The sequence below is a fragment of the Amphiura filiformis genome, chromosome 15, assembly GCF_039555335.1.
Source record: "Amphiura filiformis chromosome 15, Afil_fr2py, whole genome shotgun sequence".
NCBI lineage: Eukaryota > Metazoa > Echinodermata > Ophiuroidea > Amphilepidida > Amphiuridae > Amphiura > Amphiura filiformis.
Window position 1 is genome coordinate 26,483,856 of NC_092642.1, and position 16,420 is coordinate 26,500,275.

A 16,420-nucleotide genomic window follows, 5' to 3' on the forward strand; every position below is an offset into this window, starting at 1 on the left:
CGGGAAATTCCCGTAAGCATACGTTCGGATATCATCGTCTTGACGCTCTTTACTTGTAACTCTGGTGTTAATTAAAGGAGGTGGTCCCGAAGCAATGGAATGTGAATATTAATATAATGTTGAAAAGATATATGTTGAAAAGACCTGGCCTAGTTTTTTTTATTAGATTTGATCATTTGTCTACAGAAGCAAGCGAGTATGATTGGTTATCAGAAAATCAAAATTACGAAAATATGGTCCCCTAACATACACTGCCTGCCATTGGGATACGTGCCACTTTATATCGTCAAGCTGAAATGATTCAGTAGCTGCTGATGGGTGACAAATCATTAATTATAATTACATATCATGTTATTTAATGCGTCAATAGAGGAACTTGTGTATTGGCCAAACCGATAATTCCTCATCACAAGTGATAAACCATAAATCGGCTTGAGAAACGTAATCCCTGTCCTGACTTAGTGCGTTACCATGGTTACCAGCACTGATCATTGTTTTAGGTCAAGACACTGATATCACATACGTCCCAAATAACACTAATATCACATATTAATATGTGGCAAATAACATTTCGTAGACATTTAAGAAGGAATTGATGGACAGAGAGGAGTGATTGAGGTGAAGCACCTTACTCAAGGGCATAACACGCATGGCCACGGTGGGGCTCGAACCACAATCTCACGATCATGAGACCTGTGCTCTACCGCTAGACCACAAATGCTCTGGCTTTTCTCTTTTATGCCAAATTTGTAAAGCTGGAAAGTCCTAGCTATTATTAACTAATTATGTCGCATTCACCTTATTATAGCCACATGGATTTTCCTTTAGATTTCACATCACCAAATAATGCCTCTAAACGCTTTCCGCCCCGATGCAGTGTTTTTACATTTCTGTAAAAGTTAACCAAGCATAAATCAATATCAAAAATCAAAAACAAATTGGCAGATTTTATTTTATTTATTTGGTGCCAGGTATTAAATGTAGGCTTGAATCCAAGCATCTGCCAAGATTTAAAAAGACTCTGTGCTTTTATTCGGATTTTACATGCATTTCTCAAGACCGTTTCTAGGTAATATTACAAGTGGCACTATTCTGAAAATTTGGTGAACAAACTTGATAGTCTTCGCGATCCAGTAGCTCGAAAATTTAATGGTCACCAATATATTTCTTTTTGTTTGTTTACTTGCTTATTTGTTTGTCTTTCAGGAAAATATTACTTCAAAAAATTGAGGCGCTTCGAAGGTAGGTAGAGCCATTTGAATAGAGCCCATTTTGTACACAAAGTATAGGAAAATTTATTAGTATTGTGATACCTTTAGTATGATGCAATACAATGATGACATTGAGTCATGTGAGAATTCCCAAAATATTAATAAATCTGAGTAAATTATTCTTGAATCAACTTGATTAAAAGGTCAATTACTCAGGGCACATCACACAATTTTGATGAATCTTTTTACAGTTCAAATGCATCATCTTGGCGAAAGACATTAATGGCTTGTTTTGGCGTATGTTGAGAAATCGATGTTTAGTAGGAAGTATTTTTAAGTAGTTATTGACGTCAAAATGGCACATTATCAATAAGATATTAACTATTTAATTTCTTATGTCTATTGAATTAGCAGTGCATTATAATGACGACCATTTAATCTTTTATTCAATTTTAGTTGTTCAATTACATTATCCCTATCTGTCAAAAATGGTGACATTCCCGGTGACGTTATGTAGATAAGGGGCATCAGTTATCTAACATTTTACAAAGTTTGGTAGACATGATTGAAATTAGAATGATAATTCACTCAAATGGGACTAGTCTAAGGAACTTTTCTTTCATATCACCTGCTGTTATGGGTGTGAATCGGGTGGGGGGGGGGGGGCGCAGGGGGACATGTCTCCTCCACATGTTGGGATGGGGGACATGATATCAAATATATCCTAATCCCCACGTTTCGGCAAATACCTCCTTGGTCTAAGTAGGCTTATTCGGTATTATACTTTGATTTTTAGCTAAAAGATGAATTTTCATTGTTTGTTCCCTTAATTGAGCGAATATACTGTCTATTTAACAGAATTGGAAACATATCATTGTGATAAAAGGTGTACAGTTTGGTTGTAATACGTGCTTCCGTTTAAAATACATGGGCCAAAAACCAATGATTTAGATGCAATTTAGAGTCCTAATCACAAAAATGTGTAATTTAGCTTAAATGAGTTTGTCAGTGACCACTTCCTAAATTAACCCATATCTTTATCTACAATTTTATAATAATTCAACAGCATATAATGGCATATAATCTACTCCAAAATCGTGTGCAATATGATACTCATGCATTCCATTTTTGAGTTAACGAAATAATTTAGATGAAATATTTTGCATTGGGCTCGGCAAATCAAGGAAATCAATGTCAGCACATTAATCGCCACCCCTTCCCACCAGTTCAATGTTGATGAAAGCAATTATTACATTGGGTTATCCAGTCTCTCCAATATTGATTGAGGGGCATGGGGAAGGGAAGGAGAACGGGAAGGTTTATACTTCTCATAAAACATAGTTATACTAATTTCACTGAACTAGCAGCAATCAGAGCGGTAATGAAGAGTTTAAACATATTTTTTAGGTATGTCAACTATTTTTTCCTTAATTGTAGATTAATCACTGAGCTAGGTTGAATTTGTGGCAAACCCTGGTGGAAAAGAGGTACCCTATTACAGTGTAAATGGTTTTGATATATTGCACAGTCCCTAAAGCAAAAATTGATAATGACATTTCGAAAGAACGAACTTTAAACTTGGTCAATAATATTTGTTTATGCCTTGACTGTCATCGTATCTGCAAATGATAAACAAACACCCTACACCTCATAGTTGTCAACAGTCACGAGTGGCCTGTATGAATTTTCATTGATTATTATATACTAACTTCAAAATGCCGAAATATAAACTGATTTATTTCAATGCCCGAGGACGAGGCGAAACAATAAGACTTCTATTTGAGATCGCTGGAGTTGAATATGAAGACAAGAGGATAGATTATGATACCGAATGGGCAGACTTAAAACCAAGTAAGTAACAAGCTATATTTTGTCATTACTGACCTTGATCAGTGCTACACAAAAATAATATTAACAGAATTCGCACTATTTGATAAGGTAGAATTAAAGGCCCATTCAGTAATTTGCTCATCCGGATGATCGTAAAAATCATCAAAATTCAGATTTTGGTACCGTTGTCATTGTCATAGATGTGCTAACATAGCCTACTAGTGGTTCAACCGAAAGCCGCGTATTTAAGACAAAATAAGGCATCTACATGAATCTGTAATTTATATACTGACATGTATTTGAATGGTGCTTCAACTTCGTCAATACTGCTGCTTTCTTCGTTTTTACCTAATTTTTTATTTCAAAAATACCAAATGACAATTTGAATGACTTATCCTTTACTTTTAAGCATTTTATAAACGATTTTTTCACACTTGCGCTTGGATCACTGAATGGGCTTTTAAGTGATCAACTGATCAACTAAATGCAGTTCTAGACTAGAACTAGCACTGGTTCCAGTTCTTCGCGCCCTCAACTTTACACAAAATGTCACTTACAACGTTCTTGCGCTTAACCAACGTTGAGTAATACTTTGTTCCGTTGTCGTTTACTCATTGTTTTTATTTTCGTGACTCGAAAATTGTTGTGGTGACTCGACTCGACGCGATATGTTTTTTCAGAGGACTCGTCTTGACTACAATCCCGCGCGAAAAGCTTGGGACAGTTTGTTTATTTTACGCATCCCCGCTCCCCTTGTTCAATGTTTTATGCTGAAATGTAGTAAAAAGTGTTTGCACTCAGTGCCTGCTCCAACATTGCCACCATTGTTTCCAGGGGGGATAGGGGGGGGGGGGGCTTTTCAGCCTTATGTTCAATTCGCAGGAATTTGATCTATAAAACATCATCTGTCACAACGATTTTCGCACAAGATTGTAGTGACACGACCCCTAAATGACGCGACTCGACTATACCCGACTGCAAGTGTGCAGTAGTAACTGTCAGTTTTCCTTTTACACCCTATTTCAGATACACCTTTTGGAGTTCTACCGATTCTTGAGGTTGATGGCAAACAGTTGACGGAGAGTAGAGCCATTTACAGCTACTTAGCTAAAGAGTTTGGTAATGAACTGTGTAAACCAATTAAATTAAATAGCAACATCATAATATGTGACGTGTCATGTCAAAAGGAGACACTTTTGGGCAGGATCGTAAATGGAGAAATAGCCAAAAATCTGCTGGTGGGTGATTTTTTCACAATTTGGGTTTGTTGCTAATTTGTGATGTTATTAATGTTAAAAATATTGTCTGATAGTTTCAGACCGGAATGTAACTGGCATCTTGTATTTTTTGAGACATTTTTCAAGTTAATTCCACTCTCAACATTGTCAATAATATTTTTAAAGGCCGATATCTCAATTTCCAATTTTATAATACCATAACTTCCGAACTCAATATCTTTGCTTAGGAATGTCCAAATTCATTTGGGAAAACGGCGTTGTGGAGCAAAATATCTCTATATTTAAGATATGTAAAACCTCAAAATTCATAACCTGCCCAAAAGTGTCTCCTTTTGACATGACACGTCACATATAAACCACGATATAAACTTTCTTCTTGAAGGCTGTCCAAAGACGATTAATACTTAAGCCGAAATTATACTCGATCGCTGATCAATAAGGGATGCACCGCTTTTGAAAAGCGATGGGCAATAACCAAATTTTGCGATGCATCGCTCGTCGCTTTTGCATTTATACTTATCACGAAGATATCGATTGCAGACGACAACTATATATTCTAAATACCACAAAATACATTTTTAGAACATCCATTGCGGACAATAATTATTGATTCATCATCCAGAGGAAAAGGGAATGGTAAAAAGGTAAATTAATTAACAAAATAATGATCCAGTTTGTTGGAAATGACTGGTTGATTCATTCACGTGTCAAGCGACATCGCTGGGAAGTTAAGATTTCTTCAACTTGTAAAAGCGACGTCGTTTTTACCTCAGCGATTTGAATCAATTAATCGGCTCGACGCTCTGGGAATGTAAGTAAACACCGAGCAAGCGTGATAATCGCTTTTCTGGAAAAGCGATCGAGTATAAATTCAGTTTTCGATGGTATTTTGAAGAATACATCAGGATGATTAAAGATAAAATACGAGTTTATATCTTGTCCTTAATCCAGAAATTCCCAACCTATTTGTTTGGATGTGACCCCGTTCCATGAAAGTCATACTACTCACAACGCTATCAAAATTATTCTTGTGTGTTCTCGGTACCCAACGTTTTGAGTTCTGGCCAGGGCACAGTGTCAACACCCTATAATATAAATATTTTTTTCATACAGCTCCATACTCCGTTGGTGAAATCAATATTCTATTATTGACATAGATAAAGAAAGTTTACATATGCATTGTGATATACACGTGTGATCGAATATTCTATACAAGCACCTGGAACTTAGGTGAATGGGCTAAATGTGTTCCTTTATATAATTGTAATTGTAATTAAATATATCACAATTTTAACTTACGATTTAAAAATCGTTACGCATAAAATGCAGTAAAATGTATCCAGAGCAAACAGCAATGGCCGCTAATTAGTGTATTTAATTTCAATTTAGTGTATTAAAAACAAAACCTGGGTTTTACCTGAAAACAAATCGAATTTCCTTGTAATAGCAACACCATATGGGATACTAGAGCACGCGCAAATCGTAATAATGTGTAGAATAGAACTTGGTGGTATCTCATATGATAGTCGTACTATGCTTAGCCTGAGTCGCTCGGCCTATCTCGAACAAACTCGCCATGCGTAGCTATTGAAAAACGAGAGGATTCGCCGTACTATCACGGCAATTTTTGACACGAAGATATAGGGATGATGACGCTGTGCAGGGCATTCGGGACAGCAATTTACCATCGCATCACTACACAAAATTCGTTTTTGATCCACTTTACTGTTCAAATATTAGACTGTTCAAATACTTCGACATCGTACTGATACTGGAATGTCATTGGAAAACGGTATTCATTTTGAGACAGCCTGTATGATTGTGACAAGCTGTTGATAATGAGTAAAGTAGCAGAGATACTATGGTCTTCTGGTAGGGCACTCGTAGCACTCGTAACCATAATATCGGAGGTTTGAGCCTCGACCATGCTGTCTCTTTGAGAAACACCTTCATGCACTTTTTGGCAACTTATTATATAAACTGAGCTCAAAAAGAAACCTTTTCACAAGGTCATTTTTTAAAATCCTGTCCATCAAATTGAATCAAAATTACGCACATGTTTACTTCAATACTTTACTCTAAAAATATTGGGCTGTGTAAGTGGTCCAGGATGCTGTTATGTGTCAGTGCATTTTGCTGTTGTGTCAGTTGGACAACTGCTTGGTTACTGACATGTGTTTTGAGTGGAGTATTAAAGTAATCCTGTGTATAATTTTGGTTCGTTTTGATGGACAGGATTTCAAGATATGACCCTGTGATTCACAAGTTGTGAAAAGTTATAAGTTTCTTTTTGAACTCAGTTTATTTTTTGCCGAAAATGAATTCAAATTCCATTTTCTCGAAATGCGTATTTTGCAAATACGTCAATATGTGATACGGCCGATGATATATGACAGTGAACACTAACAGTTTGTGGAAAAAATACAAATCTACCGTTTGTTCTGGTTTTAACAGGCTACTATGGCTCCAACAATTGGGAAAATGCCCATATCGATTGTGTCTTAGACATGTTAATGGATCTCCATATTGAGCTGCTGAGATACTACGTGGTAGCGCAGATGTTAAGGTACAATATAATATGTAATCTAATGAACTCTCCTTACTTTGCCCCCCCCCCACCACCTCCCCCACCAAGAACGCCGGCTACGCCCCTGCAAATCAGATTGCGATAATTCACTAAGTATGAGTGGAGAAAACAACAGTTATCTTGGCATGGAAACAACAGCAACGATCGAGTATTCATTCAGCTTTAATCAGTGCCAGAAGAGGGTAAGTGCAATAGCTGCCATGTGTAGCTGCCATGTGTAGATGAGTTCAATATACCACGTGTAAATTGCCAAATGTTCACAGCCCAGTAAACACAAAAACATTTTACAAACGTTTTAAACAAGTTATGTTTTGGGTTTTGGTTTAGGTAAAAACGTTTTAATAACATCAAATTGTCGGGTTATATAAAGGTCATGAAAACGTTTTAAAACGTTCTGTATGAAAATACACTACAACTATATTTTTCAAATGTTTTCAAAATGTAATTGTAAACTATTTTTTGCAAACATTTTTGTCAAATATTTTATCAACGCTATAACATTATGTTAAAATATCTGAGGTATGTTATCAAAAAAAGTTTTTTAATGTTATGAAAACGGTTTATACCCTATATATACCAACTTTTTATAATCTTTTGCGAATGATGTCGAAAACGTTTTGTGTTTGCTGGGAGGGTCGCTATTGCACTAACCCACTTATGACACTGAACAGTCGATTTTACTTGAGGAAAAACCTGACTATTTGGTATTGCAGTGTTCAATGTAAGTCGATGTTAAAAACATAACTTTCAACCAATGTTGGCTCTAAGGTACTTATACATAAAACTTCATACAGCATTAATTTCCCTTGCATATCGCCACATCAGCAAATTCAATTTTAAAAATCGCGCCACTTGTCTTATTGCAATTCATAAGATCAGTTTTTGACGGAGACAAAAAAGTCTATTTCAGTGCGTTATGAAGCACCAACACAAACAAATGCATTTATACCCGGTAATTTTTTTTATACCAAATAATTTACCATGTTGAGCTTATACGGCGCAGCTTGTATGAATTAAGGACACCACTTAACATTCAAGCAAATCTCATAGATGTCATTACTTTATTTCATCTCATTTTCATCTATTTATGTACGTTTTTAGAAACCCTGTAAGAATATGCATTATGATCCGTTCAAATAACTAGTCTGAGTGTATGGACCACTCTGTAGATCCAGTAAGTCATGGTCTGTGCAAATTCAATTTCGCTTACAACAAATCTGTACCATCCACGTGTTAATGATTGTTTTTATATTTTCTGTTAGGAAAAACAAGTTGCTAAATATAAGATCCACGCTCGGAAAACCCTTTCCAACCTGGAGAAAAAGTTATCGGAAAATAAGAACGGAAAGGAATATTTTGTTGGAGAAACGGTGAGTTTTGAAGAAGTACATTAATCATCTTTATCCTTACACCCCTCAGGATACTTGAGAATGATTTATAACAGTGGTTCAATTTAGGCTTCAAGTCAGGTTTTTAGTAAAGGCCTACATCGTCCAGGGGCCTATACATTGTGAACCTACATTTGATCCACTCTTATCTTATGGTTTATACATAAAAATGAATCATATCCATGACCCTAAAGTATTTATGACCCTAAAGGTCAAAGTTTAAGGGTCATTTTGTCAAAGGTCATTTAGGGGTAATTTCTGCTTAACGGCTACGGCTAACTTTAGATCTACAGCTAGATCTAGTTTTATTTAATTCAGTCTTGATTATATGTATTTTCTAGTAATGTTTTGATTTTAATGTAAGGGTAATCCTTCGATTTATTGTGTTTTCAATAAATAAATAAATAAATAAATAAATAAATAAATAAATAAATAAATAAATAAATAAATAAATAAATAAATAAATAAATAAATAAATAAATAAATAAATAAATAAATAAATAAATAAATAAATAAATAAATAAATAAATAAATAAATAAATAAATAAATAAATAAATGAATACATATTCCCATTTGTACTCTCAATAAACTAAAACAGGGGTTAATTTCTTTGTTTTGTTTATCATGCGAATATAGCACATTTTACACGATCTTTGTTTGTTTTACTTTTACCAGATAACGGTAGCCGATATCTGTCTCTTCTCCGAAATGTTGCAAGTGGCATGTCTCTCTGGAGATAAAGAAATCACCAAGGAATTCAGCAAACTACAAAACCTGAGATCTCGTGTGGGGGAAAACGAACGGATTGCAGCATGGGTTGCCAAAAGACCGGACACACATATATAAATAAACCTTCCTCAGAATGCAATAAAATACACTTCTTCGTGTAAAGGTGAAGGAAATTAATGATGTAGCATGGATTGAGCACATTACGTTTCATTATTTACAATCCTATGGGAAAACTATGTTATGGCCTTTTCCCGTTATGTTTAACGTACTGAAATACCTGTTTTTTTTGGTGCCAAACCTAACGTCCCAAACCCCCGCCCTTTCTCGCCGATCAATGTTGGGTACTGCTAGACGCGTATGAGCAACATTGCAAAATTTCAACATTTTTCGAGAGGAATGGGGGGAGGAAAGCATTTACATTACCATATTGAAAGTGTACAAAACACTTTTAACGAGCAGAAGGGTTTACGGTGACTAATAGTGTCTTTAAACTTAAGTGGTATTACTCCCCTTGATAAAATTTTGACTATTTTTGCATTTTTTTTCCAAAAATAATAACACACTGGTAATCAAAGTTATGTATATTATAGGGACAAGGAATCAAATTATTACACTGGAATTTCAGTGACTCAAGACAAGCGGTACGTTATTATGATAAGAAAAGAGGTACCGCTAGAATGTACCTCATTTATAATATAATGAACCACTTGTCTTGAATCACTGAAATTTCAGTGAATTGAATTCCTTTCCCCTATAATATACATACCTTTTGTTACCAGTGTGCAGTTATTTTTTGAGAAAATTGCAAAGTTAGTCACAAAATTTATCAGGGGGTGTAGTACCACCTTAAATCTCATCTTGGTGCAACTTACCAGTATTGCCACCCACTGTTACAACCCATTTGGGTGTTTTATAATGTTTTATAATCTATTTGCTGAATTAAAGGGGTACTACACCCATTGCATTTTTTTGGCATTTTTGGCATTTTTTGCATTTTGTGAAGAAATGAGAAAAAAAATTGGACAAAGTGATATATGCAAAATGAAGGGGCAAATCTTCTCGTTCTATTGGTATCGGTATTGGTATTGGCATCGGTATCAATGTAGCTTACATGCTTCTAAAGGTAGAAGCCAAAAGGTGGTACGTCACTGATGTTTTAAATTCACTTCATTTTGGAAAGCTTCAACGGATTTCGTTAAAATTTTGGATATGTGTTGCTAACACATTAGGGAAATAATGTTGATATGTAAAATGGAAATAAGTGGTTCCTGTTTTATTTTTATGACTTCATGAACTTGGTGCTCCACACCTATCAAAAAACGAACTAGTTAAAATGCTTTTATTTTCAAATTTGAGCTATATTTTGTATTTTTAACTTGCGACATTATTTCACTGAAATTTAATTAAGCCATGTTAACAGGTTACCACAACCACACTACAGCAATGTTGAAAAAAAATGTCACCTATACCACCATATTAGGTAGTTTTCTATAAGCTTCACTTTGGTGATTTTAGTAACTATTTTATATTTATTTGTGCAATCCCTCTCAACTAGGCAATCTAAATTGTACTCACCATTTACATCCTAAGCTATTTTAGTATATCCACCTCACACATTTCCATATATATCCAGTACAAAATATCAAAATTGATGCCTCATTATGATATCACAGACTATCACATGTATTCAAAATGGATGCCTAAATTTGACCTGAACCAAGTGACCTATAACCTGACCTATGATGACCTATAGCCTTCTAAATCTCTTTTCCTAACAACACATTATAGGAGATACATACATGGTGTAGTATTAAATTGGCTATGCATCCACATGTGGAAGAGCTTATATAATTTATTCAGTGTTATATAGCATGCATCACTGAGTACATTTCTATAGATAGTATAACAAAGGATTTAATGTGTTCTATTCATGTACTCTACTTGAACATGTTGAATGGAATAAATTATGGTTTGTTATGAAACACACATCTGAGTTACTAGGATACAGTAAACAAAAAAATATATAGGGCTAAAATAATTTACTATTTATGGTTTAAAATCAGACTAAATTTGCAACAAAAAAAAGAAGAGGGGTACTGATGATAATCAGGGTATTATACCCCATTAAGGTGCATAAGATCACGATCGCGATCACTAAAATGGATATATCAACAACAATGAGCATGGGATAGATATTAATTAATACTAAATTTTTCGCAGAAAATGAGCATTGAATCAGATGTATAGTGCGCTAGACGTTGATCCACAGGTCTCAGCACACTGTACAAATATAACGGCCCACATTATTCCATAAACCAATTAACATCAACTCAGGGACTTTGCGGCTTAGAAGCAGACACACTAGACATTCCACAATTGACATTCACAGCCATGAACCGGTCCCAGAGTTGCGTACGGGTTACAACGAAGCAATTAGCAACTCAATTTTTACACGAGAGCGTTATAAACCAACGGCAGGGTTCGAACTCGCAACCTCTTGCACCATAGTCGAATGCCTTATCGATTGAGCTAACTTGACTGCGATAATCCAGTTGTGGGTTGAAAAGTTGTCTTTCAGAGTATCGTTGTGCATGAAAGTGTCTTTACCATTTTGAACCATTATACCTCTCACACGTATTATCGTAAATGCAAATATACCGACGAGTGACATAGCTTTCATGAAAATTTAATAGAGTGGGAAAATGCCTTCGTTCAGAAGATATGTCATTTTACACAAAGAATTCTAAATTCCGTTTGGAATTTAAGAGCACAGATCCGGTAGGTTCGTCTCTCTCTTATTGATGTTCCTCTCAATCCCACAAAATCTCTGAAATAATTGCACCCGATCCGCCCATTTTCCCTGGTAATTTTCATGTACGTCCCTGACTATAATATATAACTTCTACAAACTATTTTAAAATTATTTTAAAGGATTTCGTGACCATAACATCCCCTTTTTATTCGTTTTCAGTAGATATTCACGAAAAGGCTTATTCCAAATTTTCAGTTGAGTCCGATTTTACATTTGCGAGTTATACATGATGTATGACAGTAAATACACTGTGCTCCATTTCGTTCTGGTATTCGTTCCAGAACGTAATTCAAAGTTGACGATATTTTTGCTAAACGAACTAATCTGCAAGATATTTTTTGTACATAAACATTATGTAGCCAGAGGTTTCCAGTGGTACACAAATGTCAACTTTTCTTGAGAAAAGTGGGGGATGAGGCTGTGGATCACGAAATGCCCCTTTAAAGATGTTCGTAGATTGTTTCAAATATAATATTATATCATTATTATTTACAATTTTCTGAAAACATGTATGGACACTATAATAATTATTATTATCTATAATACCTTAGTTGATATATTCTATTTACAAACTAGAGACTTTGCGAAATGAAGTTTGAAAATTTACTTTAACTGGAACGGCAACTTCAGAAATATCGATTGGATTTACTCCAACGCGAACGTATGGTTGGTTACTGCAACAACAACGTATTGTCGCTTAAACTCGGGACATGTGTATCAATGTGCGTTCAAAAGAAGCGCATGTGTAAGAGCTTGTAACCGACTACATCAAAATGTCTCTCTTTTGTTTAATCAAGTGGTTATTAGTCCCACTTCATGACAAAAGACTCTACCATAAGAGCTTCGTTTGAGCAGGAAAGTTGAAAAAGAAGGAGGAAGAACGGAATTATATCCTTGAGATAATCCCGTAGGTTATCCTGTCGCACCTATTCATAGTCCTTTATTCTCAAGTAGCTACACATCTACTTGAAAGTAGCCTTTGATGTGATGTGCCTTGCCGACTACGGTTGATTAATTTTCACTCCAGAATTGAAACCATATCCAATGTTTCTATAGATAATTCCTTGAAAGTATGACACGTGTGTGTTAAGTACCTGATGTTGCTCTGCAGGGATACCGCACGTGGATACTATAAGAAAGAAATGTAGTTTTGTAAAGATTCCAAAAAAATCCGCCCATTTTGGAATATATATTAATTATTTAGGAGAGTGTTTTAGGATTTTGTTAGAAACGGGATGATTTTTGATCATCTATATTTTATTGTTTTAATGTATTTTCCTGTCATTTCCTGCAAACCTAATAAAGATATTTTGATAATTGAAAATAGTCTGTTTCATAAATCGTAGAGGTTGAAAGCGTAACCAAGCGTGCAAAATTATTATTTGCCATGGAACTTCGGTCATATTTTATTTGAAATAAACTGGATGTTAGGATCTGCATGCATGGTATGCATGGTATTGATGGTATACAGACACTGACCTTTCCCTAAAACCAGTAAGCAGCAACTTGTGTATCACACCCGTCATGGGTTCGAACCCTTTTGTTGTATTTTATTGTTAAACCTAAATAGCGTGATTGCTTTTGAATGAGCGGCAACACACATATTTTGTTTGAGGATAGTTGGATCTATCTCCTTCTTTTACATCTTCTCTGGTTTGAGTAAACATGAATGAACTCGCGATAACACTCAACATGGATTATGTCGGGACCTAGCGTTAGTCTCCTTATCATATTATTTTGAAACTAGCTATACGTTTCAATTCAGTATCGAAGTTACGTAATGTTACTATGTCAACGGGATCACGCGCTAGAGTAATGAACCACGATCGAAATGATCACCACATAAAGTATATGGCACTCGAAGGCATACCAAAGTAGCGTGATCCGGTAACCAAGAGAATTACGTAACCACTTCGATGCTGAATAGAGGCCCTGCATTCTTTTATCGATTGGCTCCAAACAAAGGAATCGAACCGGTGTCCTTCACCGTAGTTATGGCGGAGTGCAGTCCATTCGATCAAATGTTGTCATCAACCTATTTGATCGTAGTGCAGGGTTATATGTGTGAGACGAACTGTCACGGTAGATTGCAATCATGCTTTTGTTGAATGCATTTGAGTAGTCCGCCATATTTACGGGATGATACGTCACATCCAAGGCCTCTATTAATATTCTTACGATAGTTATAGGCCTATATATATTATTTAATAAAGGCTCGTCAGCTTTGTCAATTTCATATTCCAATTTACTACGCAAAGCCTAATGAAATACATATTCTTTATTTCTTTCCCTTCCTTCTGAATCTCTATCCCCTTCCCCTCCTGTTTCCCCTTCCCTACCTTCTCCATATTTCCCCCTCCTTCTCCCCTCTATCTGTACTCGCTCTCTCAAACTTGACCCTCCTATAATTACCCACTCGCACTCCTGTTTCCCCCTCCCCAGTGACTTTGTCAGGGTTTTTCTGTTAGGAGGGCGTGGTCCGATTCTCAAAGGGAAACATTTTTACAAAAATGGGCTGAAAATGGCAGAAAAAGGCCTAAAAGCGTAAAATTTCACGGCGGCCAGCATCCAAAAGGGGAGGGTCAAGAAGGAAGACAAGATGTCCCACGGGGGAGCTGCCCCCCCCCCTTGGCTACCGGCAAAGCACCTCCCTGTCCACTTCCAATGCCCTCCCTCTCCTCCTCCCTCTCTTACCAGACACAACCTATGACATGTTATATATAAAATGTTATGCACCTGCTTTACTCTTCCAGAAGTATCGTATACTGCTGGCTCAAGTAAAACCAGGTCATTTTTACGGCAACTTAATCCCCTTGGCGTTGAAGTCAAGTCAAAACTTGGTTCCACAAACTGATTTGGTGTACGTCATGAGCACACACAAAAGTATATATCAAGTGTGACGTTTGGAACAAAAATTATTTTTGTCTAATTCAATCAATAATTTTCAGCAACATGTAGCATGTTTTTTACCCAAACCAAATTAGATTTCCAATAATTGGTCTATTAACTAGATAATACATAAGTGGTAATTATGTAGTCTATGAGGAAATATGCAGACTATTATGACGTATTTTCATGATAATTTACGGCACACTATAGATTGTCGCGTTAACTTTTACTTCAAGCGGCTTTAATGGCAAAGTGGTTTTGAATACATAATCCTCTATAATCCTCTAGACGTTAAAGTTTGTGGTTTCAAACTTAACTTCATTTCGCAAAGTCTCTAATATATCTTGTGACTTTTAACATTTTTTACACTTGACAAGGTGATATAATTACTAAAGCAATGTTTGACAAAGTAATAATAATACGCACAGGGTGTCCCAAAAGTCTCTTTACCATTTTGAACCATCATACCTCTTGCACGTATTATCGTAGAGAAATCCAAATTTACCGACCAGGTGACTTAACTTTCAAATCAATCAATCAATCAATCAATCAATCAATCAATCAATCAATCAATCAATCAATCAATCAATAAAAGTTGCCCTTAAAATGATGGGTAAAACTTTACTCAAACATACTCAAAAGTAGCGACAACATTTGGCAAGTTGATTGCCATAACAACAAAATTTGAAGTATACTGCGCCAATAAAGTATCCTTACACTTGGAAAAATAATCACAATTTCCAAACTGAACAATATTGGAGTAAATTTGGCACATGACCATAGGCACCGAGCTGTAGCTTTCAGCAACGTTAACGTTTGCATTTTAACATTTGTCTTTTTTGCCCAAATTGAAACATTTTCCCCAAGTGACATCTTGGCCTATATAACAGTAATGTCATACTGTTATTTTATATAGTTGCTACGGCTTCTTTAGATTCATTTCCAAAATGGCGAAGATGTTCCCGTTTTAATTTACCACTAGATGTAGTTTGTAGCTCGATGTCTTGAGGATTGTACACCGGCATCTGGGTTATGACTACAGGTTGTGTCTTTTGAAAATTTTCATCCGGAGGTGTTTGTCTTAAAGGTTTCTGTTCCCATGGTCGAGGTAGTTCTTGGTTGTTTTCAACTTGAGGAGTTTTACGCTGTTTGCGGTCTTTGCGGTACTTGCTGATAAGCGCCGCAATGGTGTACAAATACGGGTTGATAGCAGAATTTACGGGTAAAATAATTGAAACAGACCATGCAAATACCGAAGAGGGTAGAGTCATCACCCCACTTTGCACCAATATCCCAAGCACAATAATTGGAGCCCAACAAAATAAATCTGTGAGAATTATGGCAGAGACTTTGGCAGTCATTTTGATCTGATCTTTCATATCTAGATCACGTCCTACTCGTTTTGATGACTTGACAACAGATCGCACAATCTCTACATAACACACTAGTATAATAATAATGCAAATGCCATTAAGACCTAGAAATATTGCTGACGCATAATACATACCAGGAACATTACCAAGAGATACAGATTTATCAAAGATTTCTATTCGGAAAAATACATTACGGTCATCGGTCAACGTCATTTCCTTAAATGATGGTATCTTGATTTTGAATCGTTCAACCTGCGCCAGGGGAAGTCCGATGCACACGTGAGAGTTCTCATAAAATTTGAAGTTTTTTCCTGAGAAAATGGAGGGAACCACCCCTAATGTGAAAGAAATCAACCAAAGAA

The 16,420-nt window shown here is 35.8% G+C and overlaps 1 protein-coding gene across 1 annotated transcript; it reads left to right on the forward strand.

The window, feature by feature from the left end:
• The first annotated feature begins 2,926 nt into the window (after window positions 1–2,926).
• Window positions 2,927–5,259, forward strand: LOC140170832 (glutathione S-transferase 1-like). The gene is made up of 3 exons (XM_072194047.1): window positions 2,927–3,062; window positions 4,068–4,160; window positions 5,231–5,259. The coding sequence occupies exons 1-3, from the start codon at window positions 2,927–2,929 to the stop codon at window positions 5,257–5,259; spliced, it is 258 nt and encodes an 85-aa protein (XP_072050148.1).
• Window positions 5,260–16,420: the final 11,161 nt, after the last annotated feature.